Source organism: Lutra lutra, chromosome 3 (assembly GCF_902655055.1).
Source record: "Lutra lutra chromosome 3, mLutLut1.2, whole genome shotgun sequence".
Lineage (NCBI taxonomy): Eukaryota > Metazoa > Chordata > Mammalia > Carnivora > Mustelidae > Lutra > Lutra lutra.
Genome location: NC_062280.1, coordinates 66,366,072 through 66,379,732, shown reverse-complemented (window position 1 = coordinate 66,379,732; position 13,661 = coordinate 66,366,072). Strand labels below are relative to the sequence as shown.

Below are 13,661 nucleotides of genomic sequence, written 5' to 3'. Positions count from 1 at the left end.
GAAGCAGGTTCCCCGCTGAGCAAAGAGCCCGATGTGGGGCTCGATCCCAGGACCCTGGGATCATGACCTGAGCCGAAGGCAGAGGCTTTAATCCACTGAGCCACCCAGGCACCCCTGTATAGTGATTTTTAAAACCAAAAAAACAGGTCTTTAAATCCCTAAATTAGTAAACTCTGTAAACGTATGAGTTATTCTGTGCTGGGAAGAATGACCATGGAATCTTCTGATCCCACTTCCACCAGTATTAAGAACCGTGAAGACCCTAGAAACAGTAAATCTTTAATCTAGAATCCCTCCCTCCACTTTGGAATTTGTGATGATTTGAATAGGTTACTTTGCTTTATAAAAAAGGATTTGTTAATGGAGTGGTATACATTGTTTTCAAGAGATTTATCTGGTATGTGGCAGGCACTCAATACATATTTATTGAATAAATGGTTTCTTTTGAGCAACGGCTTGTTAGGATTGTTCTGGTTACTTAAATTAACTTAGAACAATAAATAAGGCTGTCCAGTGCATACTTTTTCTGAACTCAGAGTTCCCTCACTTAACTCAAGATAGGAGGTTTTGTTGTACCTGAAATCCATTTCCATATAGAGCAATGGCATTAGAATATTCAGCTGTTCTCCCCTTGTCTTATTGCAACGGCTGAGTCCCCAATCATTTGCTTGAGCATACGTCTGCAAGTTCAGAGTATGCTCATAAAGTATAGTCTGCTCCTAATTACACACTCAAAACACCCCATTCACAACTTCCAGAGTGGTTTTTTTTGGGGGGAGGGTGTGTGGGTGGAAGGATGTTTTCAACTTCCCCTGATTTAGAAAGAACAACCTCAGATGGATAGAAAACTAGTTCCAGTTAATGCCTTGATAGCTACTTTAATGATGTTATGATTCACATATATATATTGGTATACATACATATACATATATATGTCTATATATATACATACATATATGTATGGTACCTGAATGGGAAAATCATCTTTATTGCTTCTACTATTTGAGAAGGACAGAACTCATGATGACACTCTTTGTTCCAGATACATTCCTTTCTTTCCTTCCTTCCTTCCCTCCTTCCATCTTTCCTTCCTTTTTTTCTTTGCCTTATTACATAAAGGATTTGAGATATTGAATCATATTTTTCATCTGTATCAGTGAAAAGCCAACACAATTGCCTACATGAGGCTAAGAAATCAGACCAAAATTCTGCAAATTATCGCTGTTGGTTTTCATTTGCCAAGTTTTCTTTCCCACAGGAATTAAAGTAGACATGCTCATAGCTAACTTTGGTTTAATTACTATGTTCTCTTAACTCAATGTATGTTGAGTTAAGAGTTAATGTATGTTAACTCAATTAGTATGTTCTCTTAACTCAATGCTTAAGAGAAACTTCTTTTAAATGTATTTTATTTCTTTTGCTCTTGTTTGTAATAATAAAGTAATATTTTTGCTTACTATTTTAAGACTTTTTCACTTCCTGATAAAGAAGAACAAAGGTCACAGATCAATGGTGTGTGCCTGCTCTTTGTAGTAGTGGGCTGTGTATCCCTTTGCACTCAGTTTCTGCAGGTAAGGAATTTTATTTTTTAGTAAGTGATTTAGCTATTTCCTCCCTTTTCATGTTAAAATATCACTAAAGACTCCTTTATGTTTCAGGGATATGCTTTTGCTAAATCTGGAGAACTCCTTACAAAAAGGCTACGTAAATACGGTTTCAAAGCAATGTTAGGGCAAGACATTGGCTGGTTTGATGACCTCAGAAATAGTCCTGGGGCACTAACAACAAGGCTTGCTACGGATGCCTCCCAAGTTCAAGGGGTAAGCTTTGGGAAGTGGGGGAGACAAGGCATGTTATTAACTGGAGTAAACATTTTTTCCTTTGAGCATTCGAATAATCACCTATATGTTTCCATGAAATAAGAACTCACAGGATTGAGATGTCCCAGAGCCACATTTCCCACCATCCTGACAGACAGCAGTCTCTCTCAGGCAATGTGCAGAATCAGTGCCATGAGTCAAATCTGTCAGGGTTAATTTTTCTGGGAGTCTAACAACTGAGAAATTTCCTGAGACTCATTCCTCAGATCACTTTTAGGCCCAGAGGTTCAGATTCCATGAGACTTAATGGCGCCCTCCAGAGGTGGAAGCAAAGCCTCCTTACACAGGTGCCCCGTGGACAGGTAATCTTAGGAAAAGAGATCTTAGTTGCCTCTGTAAACGCCAATCTGCCAATCCGGAAACTGAAGAAAAGAATCCCGAGGCACTCATAGAGACAAAACTGTGATTTCTGGACCCCAAAACCTGCAGCCTTCCTCGTTCAGGGGACTCATCCATGTGTAAGGTGGGGCGATGCTTTTAGAAAACCAGGGGTTTGTATTAAAGTGATGAGAGTCAAATGTGCCATCCAGCACCTCTGCTCACTTTCTGTGGGCATAAAAAGAAAGAAAGGGAGAGGAAGGAAGGATAGAAGGAGGGAAGGAGGAAAGGAAGGAAAGAAGGAAGGAAGGATGGAAGGAAGGAAGGAAGACGAAAAGGAAAACCACAATTTGTGAGGTTCTTGGAAGAAAAACCCTCAGGATTGAAAAACTGAGTACTGTATGTCTTGACTCATAGGCAGCTCAACAAAAAATATGGACAATGGTATGAGAGACTTTCAGAGGAGCATGGGATCCTCTTCCTCAGAGCTTTTTTCTGGGCATAAATGTGTTTCTCATAGACTTTGGGTCACACTCTACATATTGTTTTGTAATCTTTCTGTTTTTCTCCTACAACAATCTGATGTGAACATATTTTAGTAATTATATATTCTTCTAGAGTAGATTTTTGATGGTTGTATAATCCATTATTTTAATGTGTCATCATTTAAGAATTCCTTATCTAAATGTATTTCTGCTTTCCCTCTTTATAAGCAACTTACATAATTTTACATCAAGCTTGGCATATCCTTATCATTTTTTTGTTCTCAAAATACAATCACTGGCTCAGAGTGTATAATTGTTTTGAAGGGTTTTAATATGCATTGTCTTACTGCTTGAAGAAAGTCTGTAGCAATCTCACGTTTACCATCTGAGTATTCTAGTGTCCAGTTTACCAGACTCTTAAGCTTAGATCAAATAAATAAGCAATCACCTTATCGCTTCTATTTTTGCATCCTTCAATCGGCAAGGGGCTTTTTAAGGTTATTCACTCTCACTTGAATTCAGAGAGTAGCATCTGATCATCTTACAAAAATTTTCTTATTCTTTAAAAAAATGAAAAGTTTCTAAGAGTTTCTCTAATATTTTTGTTAAACATTTTTTATTTTTTAGTTTTATTTATTTATTTTTAAAGATTTTATTTATTTATTTGACAGAGAGAGAAAGATCACAAGTAGGCATAGAGGCAGGCAGAGATAGAGAGGGGGAAGCAGGCTCCCTGCTAAGCAGAGAGCCCGATGTGGGGCTCAATCCCAGAACCCTGAGATCATGACCTGAGCTGAAGGCAGAGGCTTAACCCACTGAGCCACCCAGGGACCCCAGTTAAACCTTTTTTTAAATGTGATTGCTAACCAGGGTCAAATTTATTTTAATATTAGTGTAAGGTAGAAATCTTGCCTTTTTTTCTCCTCTAAGCTGGATAGAAAATATTCCTCCACCAAAATTTAATGCAGATTTCATTTTCCAGCTATTTGAAATCCTCCTGCCCATTGTGAATATCAACTTCCCAAGAATACTTGGAGCTATGGGGATTCTCTCTTCTCTTTCATTGATCAGTTTGATTTATTCTGTGCCAGGACCTTCCTGTTTTAGTTATGTAACTTTATGATAAGAGTTTATTATCTGGTAAGGTAGATCCTTGCACAATAATTTTTCCTCCTCAAAATTCTTTTTTTTATTCCTGGACATTAACTGTTCTAATGTATTTAAAATCATCTTGGCTTCTTCAAAAAATTTATTTTGATTCCCACTGAATACATCCATGCAGCCACAACACTTCCCCGACTCCCACACACAAAGATTGTTGTGATACTAAAAGTTCCCAAGAGAAACATATAAACTAGAATTTTTAGTTTTTTTTTTTTAAGATTTTATTTATTTATTTGTTAGAGAGAGAGAGCGAGTGTGAGCACGATAGACAGTGGCCGGCAGAGGCAGAGGGAGAAGCAGGCTCCCCGCCGAGCCAGGAGCCCAATGCGGGACTCGATCCCAGGACTCTGGGATCATGACCCGAGCCGAAGAAGACAGCTGCTTAGGGGCACCTGGGTGGCTCAGTGGTTAAGCCTCTGCCTTCAGCTCAGGTCACGATCTCAGGGCCCTGGGATTGAGTCCCACATCGGGCTCTCTGCTCTGCAGGGAGCCTGCTTCCTCCTCTCTCTCTCTCTGCTTGCCTGTCTGCCCACTTGTGATCTCTCTCTGTCAGATAAATAAAATCTTTAAAAAAAAAAAAAAAAAAGACAGCCGCTTAACCAACTGAGCCACCCACGCGTCCCGAATTTTTAGTTTTTAGTAAGATTTATAGCTACACAATATACTATATGCTATGTATAGAATATAATACACAGATACATTAATATGTCACTATCTTGTTCATTTTTTCTTATGTATTTTTTCACAATTCTGAATGAATGTCATAGATTGAGATTTTAGTTGTATATTTATCTTATTGCCATCCACTTTTTCAGGTTTTCTTATTAACTAATTTTTAAAAAATTTAATATAGTCTTTTGAATTTCTAGGCATATAATCAAACTATATGCAAAGAAAGATAATTATTTATCTATTTTTTCTTTTTCAATATTTATACCAACTATTTTATTTTCTCATTTTATTTGATTACTAGAACTTTCAAACACTTGAGTAGAGTGCTAAGAGGAGGAAGAGGGGATTTTCACAAACAAGACAAAAAGTAGACTTGTCAGACTACATAAAAACTTTAAACTTTTGTATAAACAAATGATTATGAAAATATTTGTAACAGGGATTAATATACCTAGTAAGTCTAACAGGTGTAGTGCTCCTAAAATTGGTCAGAGAATTAAAAAAAGTAGGTAATAAAGGTTTAAAAAAAGGTATATGGACAAACAACAAAAAAAGAAGTGCAATGAGATAATGAACAAATGAAGAATTGTATAACCTTATTAATAGAAAAATACTAATTAAACAATGAAACACCATTTTCCACCTATCAACTCAATAAAAACTACCATGAATGACAACTTCCTATATTTGTGAAGATGAGGAGGAACTGACACTGTCATAAAATATTGGTTACAGTTTGAATTTTTCCGACATTTTTTAGAGAATAATCAGGTCTGCAAATTCTCTAAAATTCATATGAGTAAATTCTCTCCTATTTTGTGACAATGTGCATTCAAATGTATGTTTATATTGATCAAAAATCACTAAAATCCCCTGGAAACTACCTGAATATCCACCAATAAGAAAATAGTTGAGTGAATACATCCAGATGAAGGAAAATTAGGCAGCTATTTCTCAAGGTATTAATGTAATGATCTGGGGGGATGGTTATGTTATACCAAGTGACAAAAATTGAAGTACAAAGTAATATCAAGACTTGTCCCTTTTTTGTGAAAAAATTTTTTTAAGATTATTTATTTATTTATTTGACAGAGAGAGATCACAAGTAGGCAGAGAGGCAGGGAGAGAGAGAAAGAGATGAGGAAGCAGGCTCCCCGCCGAGCAGAGAGCCCGATGCAGGGCTTGATCCCAGGACCCTGGGATCACGACCTGAGCTGAAGGCAGAGGCTTTAACCCACCGAGCCACCCAGGCACCCCTGTGAAAATGTTTATTGTTGTATATGTAATCTATTTTACATGTCTTGAGCTGTATTACTTTCTAAATTTTTAAAAAATATTGACTGAGTAGAATGTAAAAGAAAACAAAATAATAAGATCCCAAGGAACTTAGCAGCTATTTTCCAAATTCTCTATAATGCCTGACTGTCCTTGCCAACCAGAAATTTTTTTTGTTCTTTTTAACTGTGGTAAAATATACAAAACATAAAATTTATCATTGTAACCATTTTTAAGTGTACAATTCGGTGACATTAAGTATATTCATACTGTTATTCAACCACCACCACTCTCCATATCTAGAACTTCTATCATCCCAAATAGAAGCTCTGTACCCATTAAATATTAACTTCCCCTCTCCCCCCCAACCCCTTCAATCCCTGATAACAACCATCCCATGCTGGCTTAATGAATTTGACTATTCCAGGAACCTCATATAAGCAGAATCATATAATATTTGTCCTTTCGTGACTGGTGTATTTCACCTGGCTTGACATCCTCAAGTTTCATCCATGTTGTAGCATGTGTCAGAATTTCGTTTCTTTTTAAAGGCTTTGCATAATAACCCATTGTTTGTATAGGCCACATTTTGTTTATTCATTCATTTGTCAGCGAGCACTTGGCCTGCTTCCAGCTTTTGGCTATTATGGATAACGCTGCTATAAATATAGGTGTATATATAAACTTTTAATTTAGCTTCTCATTCCTATCTTCAAGGAAGTTATAAGCAATATATAGGAATTCTTGGGAGAGAGAGCTCATATTCCATATGAGTCTTTAATACAGAATAAAGATGTAAATTATTCTTGTCTACCGCTTCCTTAGTACCTATTGTTACCTAATAGCTTACCTGTGATTGTTTCGAATTCTTTATCTTTTAAATAATGCTAAAATCTCTAAAATCCTGACAAAAATCTTGCAATTGTACCCATGCAAGTCTTTTCTACACAGAAGACACCGACCTTTGGTCACATCTGCATAGTTGCAACTGAAAGAAGATTTGAAACCATGAAATAATTTTTATTATAAATAGTAATTACCACGAATGTCCCTTCTCCACCTATATTGAGACTGAATCCTTTTTGTCCATTTTGTATTGATGGAACAGCTAGTTATTAAGTCAGCATGTGATTTTGTACCAATGAGCAGGTTAACTTCAATGAGAATCAAAGTGGGCTCTTAGAATAGTCTTGTACAGATTTCAAAACTATAATTATAGAACAAGCATCAGTCTTCACTGAATAATCAAAAAGATTACCATAAGTCCAAGTCCTGGGTAGTTTCAAGCAGACCAAATGCATAGTCACCTGACATACAAGCAGCCCTTGCTTAGGGCTGAATTAATCTCATATGGACTGCTATCGCTCTGACACCCATGAAATGAAATCAGTCACTGGATGAGCTTCCACAAAGCTATGAATAAAACAGACTTTTATTAATCCAGTCTTCAAATGCATTAGGGAGCTCATTATTTTAAAACATCTTTTTAAGCATAGAACTACCAAATGACCCAGTAATTTCACTCTTAGGCATATATCCAAAAGAAGAAAAACAGGGACACAAATAGATATTTGTACATCAATGTTCATAGCAGCATTATTCATATGGCCCAAAGGTGAAACAACGTGAGCATCCATCAACAGATGAATGGATAAACACAATGTAGTATATACATATAATGAAATACTATTCAGCTTTTAAAGGAATAGGAATTCTCATATGTGCTGTAACGTGGATGGACCTTGAAAATGATATGCTTAGTAAAATTAGCTGGACACAGAAGGCTATTGTGTGATTCCACTTAGGTCCTCAGAAGAGGCAAATTTATAGAGACAGAAAGTAGAATAGAGGTTGTCAGGGGCTGGGGAGTGAAAGGAAGAGAGGTTATTATTTAATGGGTTCAGAGTTCTTGTTGTAGATGACAAAAAGATTTTGGGCATTGATGGTGGTGATGGTTACACAAGCCCAAATGTATTTAATGCCACGGAATTTTATACTTATGAAGGGCTAAGTGTAAGTATAAACATCATGTTATGCATATTTTATCAGAATACTTTCTTTTTTGTATAAGATTGCCTTTTCACATAGTGGAATTTGGTAAGAGAGACTGTGTGTCTGAGATCGGTTCATTGCTTTTGGTTTGCAGGCAGCCGGCTCTCAAATCGGAATGATGGTCAATTCCTTCACTAACATCACTGTGGCCATGATCATTGCCTTCTACTTTAGCTGGAAGCTAAGCCTGGTCATACTGTGCTTCTTTCCCTTCTTGGCTTTATCAGGAGCCATACAGACCCGAATGCTGACAGGCTTTGCCTCTCAAGACAAGGAGGCTCTGGAGATCGCCGGCCAGGTAATCTAGCAGACCCAATTTTCAAACTGCTTACAGCTCAGTGGCTGTCAAACCGTTAAGAATGAGCAGTACAGAGAGATTTAAGGAAGCCGTTAGCCCTCAAACGTTCATCCCCAGAGGCCTCCCACTAGTCTTTTTTGTGTGTGCCTTGGCCCGAAGGCTGTGACAATGAAGCTCTGATGAGTGCGAACGGGTGTAGAGAAACAGTGGGGCAAACAGGGAGGGCTCCATATTCAGCATCCTCTCTGATGGTTGTTTTCTCCACATCCCAATTCGGTATATATATTTCTTTTAAGATTTTATTTATTCATTTGGCAGACAGAGATCACAAGCAGGCAGAGAGGCAGGCGGAGAGAGAGGAGGAAGCAGGCTCCCCGCTGAGCAGAGAGCCCGATGTGGGGCTTGATCCCAGGACCCTGGGATCATGACCTGAGCCGAAGGCAGAAGCTTTAACCCACTGAGCCACCCAGGCGCCCCCCAATTCTGTATATTCTTATTCGCAGGAGTGGAGACTTCAGTTTTCTGTCTGCTTGGTTTTTTAGCTAAGTGGTTTCCCCAGGTCACGCTGCCCCCACAGAGAGGAGCTACCATCTTTTGAATGGCACACACTTTGGGATTTTCACACTTTGGTGTCTGCTAGACTTCTAACAAATGTCTTTCCCAAATAGAGCTATGACGTACAGTTTAGGTCTCGAATATTCTTAGTTTTCAGGGATGCACTTTTAAAAGTGTGTTCTAATGAGTATCTGGTTATCAGGTAAGTGGGGGGATGGCAGCATAGACATTTATCAGGTATAAGGAATCACACATACACACGCACACACCTTTACTCTTTTAACAAATTTACAGTTATCTAGGTTTTGTTTCTTAAGAGAGGGAATGTGAACATTGCCCAAGTAGACAAGCCAAGAAGAGTAGCCCACCTTTGCGCTCTTTTAGGGTAGGATATGCCAATTCCAAAACAGTGCTGATCTACCCTAACATACAGGTTGAAACAAATACAGATTCATAGTATAGACTAAAAATCAACTTTATACTTATATAATATTTGGTCAGATTAATTTTTTAAGAAAACACAATCATATTTTGAACTCACATTATTAAGTATCTTTTGGGTCAGAAGACCTCTAAAGATATCGTTTCAGACATTTCAAATACATTCACGAAAGAGCTAAAAAGCTTTCAAGGATCAGCGTGGGTGCATTTTCCGCCTTCTCTCTTCTAGAGGAAGTGGCAACAAGTCCATGTTAGTGTTAAGTAGAACTTGAGTTTAACCGACTCAGGGTCTTTGTGTTCCCAGATGATGCCTCTGCCGCAGACACGTTCCGCCTTCCGCCGTTTGCACCAGATCGAGTCCGCGTAGCCGCTGAAACGTCACGAGGGTAGTTACTTCTGCTCTTTTATTCCCAAAACTTTTTTCCACTTTTCAGATTACAAATGAAGCTCTGGGTAATATCCGCACTGTCGCCGGGATGGGAAAGGAGAGGCAGTTTATTGAAGCCTTTGAGACTGAGCTGGAGAAGCCGTTCAAGAACGCCTTTCGAAAAGCGAACGTTTATGGATTCTGCTTTGGTTTTTCCCAGTGCATGGTGTTTGTTGCTAATTCTGCTTCCTACAGATACGGGGGTTACTTAATCCCCAACGAGGGGCTCCATTTCAGCTATGTGTTCAGGTGAGGACTATCAGGCCAAGGTCGTAAAAGATCAGCAGGCTAGGGAGGAATAGCCTGGCTCTGTAAGGTAGCCTTCGCTGCTTTCATGAACCATACCAACCTTGGTGTCTTCAACAGTTGGGATTTTTGAGTTCTCAAGAGTCTGTGGGTTGTCAGGGTGGTTCTTCTGGACTGGACTGATTCAGTCAGGCTTTTGCGTGTCTTCTGTCTGTCTCTGCATGGCCTCTCTAGCCGGTGGGCTTGTTTTCTTCCTATCACCGTCTCAGCATTCCCAGCACAGCAGAAGAGAGCAAGGGTCTCAGCATTCCAAGCACAACAGAAGAAAGCAAGCCCTGTTGCGCTTTGTGAAACCACTTTTCAAGTCCCTGCAAGGCACCACATTTTCAAATATCTCTTTAGCGGAGTGAAGTCATACAACCAAGCCCAGACTTAAGAAAAGAGAATGAAAATCTATCTTTCAATGAGAGGACCTGATTGTGTTTCTCTTTTATTGTCACACTGCTGTCACACAGACACTTCTGACCTTCAGTGGCTGTCCTACAGTTCAACTTAATTCTGACACCATTTATCAGGAAATGGCGTCGGATCTCACAGGTTAAGGGCTCTGTCCTGCAAGACTGAGCATATGACTTTCCTTAGACTTTTCAGACACCCTACCTTTCCCAGAGGTTGGGAGGCAGGTACAGGATTGAAATTTCGACCCCTCTACTTGTGTACTTGTTTCCCCTGGCAACCAGTCCCCAGCTCTAGGTTGCTAGGGGCCTTTCAAAGGCACCTCATTAACATAACCAAAGACACCTTGATCGCTCTCCAAATTTAGGAACTTCCAAGGATTTAAGAGCTCTGTGCCAGGAATGGGAGCCAAAGACCAAATAGATGTTTCTTACTATAATTCACAATATCACAGAGGAGTAAAAAAGTCATATTGCAAAGGGATGTGTACAGAGTAATAGGATGAATGAACCATTTACAGTCAGCCATACTGGTGAACACGGAGAAAATCTGGAGGCCTTGGATCAGAGGGTTCTTTGAACCGTCTTACCTGAACTCTACTTCTTGCAAGAAGGGCACGTTTCCAGCTGAATCCTGCCAGGTGGAGACAGCAAAGGCCAGGACAGGGGAATTATGTTCTTTTCTTATAATCTGTGCCTGCTCTTCTGATAAGATTAGCTTTGAATCCAGTTTCTCACATTTCTGGAGGTGAGAGCCAAAGGGTGTCAGGGTACAAAGGGACTAGGGGCACATGTATATGGCTGTTGTGTTGGGGGGCAGTGGAGGTATGTTAGAGGGATGAGGGGGAATGGTCTGAGAAGGCCTTGGGAAGACATTAGGAAAAGTGGTCCCAATAGAAATCTGTTCTTTTGAGGTCCTTCTCAAGCTATGAGTTCTGTCTTCTTGCCTTCTATATTTCTTCTAAAAATATAGAAGAAGTTTTTTCTCCTGCCCTGCTCAACCCACCCCGATCAGGAAAGCCTCTTTCCTAAATTTTGTCCTATTGAGAGCTGTGAAGTCCCAAATCAGAAATCACATACCGTTGACTTGTTAGTTTATGTGAGATATTTGAAGAATTATTTGCGCATATGTAAAAATTGGGAAAGTGTGGAAAAGTCCCAACTTCTGGCTTCTCTTTAAAAACTGAAACATCACCTTCCACCATTTCCCATTTTGTTCCTGGTGCTTTTCATTGCTTCAAGCTTTGGGCTGGGCTCCTAGAGATGTTTGGGTTTGCAAGTCTAGCCTGAAAGAATCCCTGTTCATGAGCTCAGCAGTAAAACACTCTGCACATCACCCTCCACCACCACTGGGGCAGGCCCTCTGTGCATCCCTTTAACGGGAGCGCTCTCTCACCATATTAATCACTCCTGTATTCACACACCCATTCGCTCACTAATTATGCACCCCGCGAGTATAGTTAAAGGCTGAAGAAGCAAGCAGACAATTGTATCTTTCCCCTGGTGTCTGAGCATGAATGACACGCATGCTTGGTACAAAAGGATGCTTCTATCGCTAATCCTTGTCTTTTGCACACGTATCAGAGATTCAAAGACTGTTAGCTTTGGAAGAACTCAACCCAATCTGGTGATCTTTCAAGCCCCCTCTCTTCCTTTTTCTTTCTTTCTTTTTTTTTTTTTAAGAAGTCTTTTTTTTCCCCCAAACAAGTTTTTGAAAAAGAGGCTATCATCGTTAAAGCAGGGTTTGGAGGTGTGAACACTCCTTGTTCAATTCAACTTCCCATTTTTACATAGAACTCATTTGCAAACTGCTAGTCTCTCCAAGCCCCCATTCCCAGACAAGTCTAGGGAGACCTGCTCAAGGCTGCTCCATTCTTTCCTAGCAGAACCAGGGCTGCCTCCCCCACCCCATATCTGTCTCTTAGGCTGTCCTATCAACCACCCCACACTCTTTCTCTACCCGGTGTCTGCCCTACTGCAGGGTGATCTCTTCGGTTGTACTCAGTGCGACAGCCCTTGGAAGAGCCTCCTCTTACACCCCTAGTTATGCCAAAGCTAAGATAGCAGCTGCACGCTTTTTTCAACTGCTGGACCGACAGCCCCCAATCAAGGTGTATAGCAGTGCAGGTGAAAAGTGGGTGAGTACTGAGGCGGGTATAGGGGGAGTGGGGGAGGACCGTGCTTATGAGTGTGTACATGTGCGCAGAAGGGCCGTTGGGGCTGGTCAGATGATACCACTTAGCTTTTCAGTTCCTGCAGTTTATGGATTCATTCATATGCACTCAGAGTGCACAGACAGTAGATTTATAAATGTAAAGGAATGAAGTAAATTAGCATTAAAATTATTCATAAAGCTGGCATTTGAATAAGGCAATGATATCCAGTGAATGCTAAATTCTGTGTAATGTAAAACACACTTAGTTCCAGAATGACTGAAGCTGGATGTCTTTTGAAACCTACCCAACCACCATGTTTTCTACCAATGTTCTGGCACGGGATGTAGAAAAAACAGTTCTTCTTGTCCAATAACAATGATTTAATTTTTTTTTAAAGATTTTATTTATTTATTTGACAGAGATCACAAGTAGGCAGAGAGGCAGGCAGAGAGAGAGGAGGAAGCAGGCTCCCTGCTGAGCAGAGATTTCGATGTGGGGCTCCATCCCAGAACTCTGGGATCATGACCTGAGCCGAAGGCAGAGGCTTTAACCCACTGAGCCACCCAGGCGCCCCTGATTTAATGTTTATCTAGGTTCAAGTTTTAGCTCATATGGAACCCCAGAACACTAAGTTGATCTCAACAAAGTATTTTTTCTTCTGATGGTTATCACAGGTGTTTTTTCATCCTCCCTGCCTTTTTTTTTTTTTTTTAATATTCCAGTGTGTTCAAGAGAGTAAAACAAAACCAAACTCTAGTAAAGCTGAAAGAAATTCAAAAATCTTTGTAAATTGGTCAAGTGACCCATTCCTCCTGTTGTTATTAAATGTCTATCCCTTTCTATAATTCATGATTCAGATAGTACAAATAATGGCGTCCACCTTTGGATGGGTGCAAGTAACTTTCTGAGTCATCGGAAGCATAATGCTATTATTTGAAATCTTCAGGGGGAGCACAACTGTAGGGGTTTGGACAGTTCCTGGCCTCTGCAATGGAATCATATCTTCTAGTCCTTTTTTTCCATTAAGAATGTCAAGGAATGGATGACGAGAAAATCCCTTTAGGTTAGAATGGGAATGAGAGGTCTCACATCTTTCATTTCACTGCTCAAACCTCCCTTTAGCCTCTACCTGTCAGGGTAGGGAAGAGGATGCCGTTTCATCAAGTGGCTGTCTTCAGACTTTGCACTGTGGTTGCATGCTGTTGAAGGTATCTGAAACAAGGACTTAAAACTCAGA

At 39.8% G+C, this 13,661-nt stretch overlaps 1 protein-coding gene across 2 annotated transcripts in view; it reads left to right on the top strand.

Annotated features, from left to right (window-relative positions):
* Positions 1-13,661, top strand: part of ABCB11 (ATP binding cassette subfamily B member 11) — a 95,067-nt gene that overhangs the window by 74,201 nt on the left and 7,205 nt on the right. For both annotated transcript variants that reach the window (XM_047722668.1, XM_047722670.1), the window contains 5 exons: positions 1,467-1,571; positions 1,659-1,820; positions 7,941-8,144; positions 9,575-9,816; positions 12,250-12,406. In XM_047722668.1, coding sequence (XP_047578624.1) covers positions 1,467-1,571; positions 1,659-1,820; positions 7,941-8,144; positions 9,575-9,816; positions 12,250-12,406 — 870 coding nt within the window. The remainder of the gene's footprint in view (positions 1-1,466; positions 1,572-1,658; positions 1,821-7,940; positions 8,145-9,574; positions 9,817-12,249; positions 12,407-13,661) is intronic.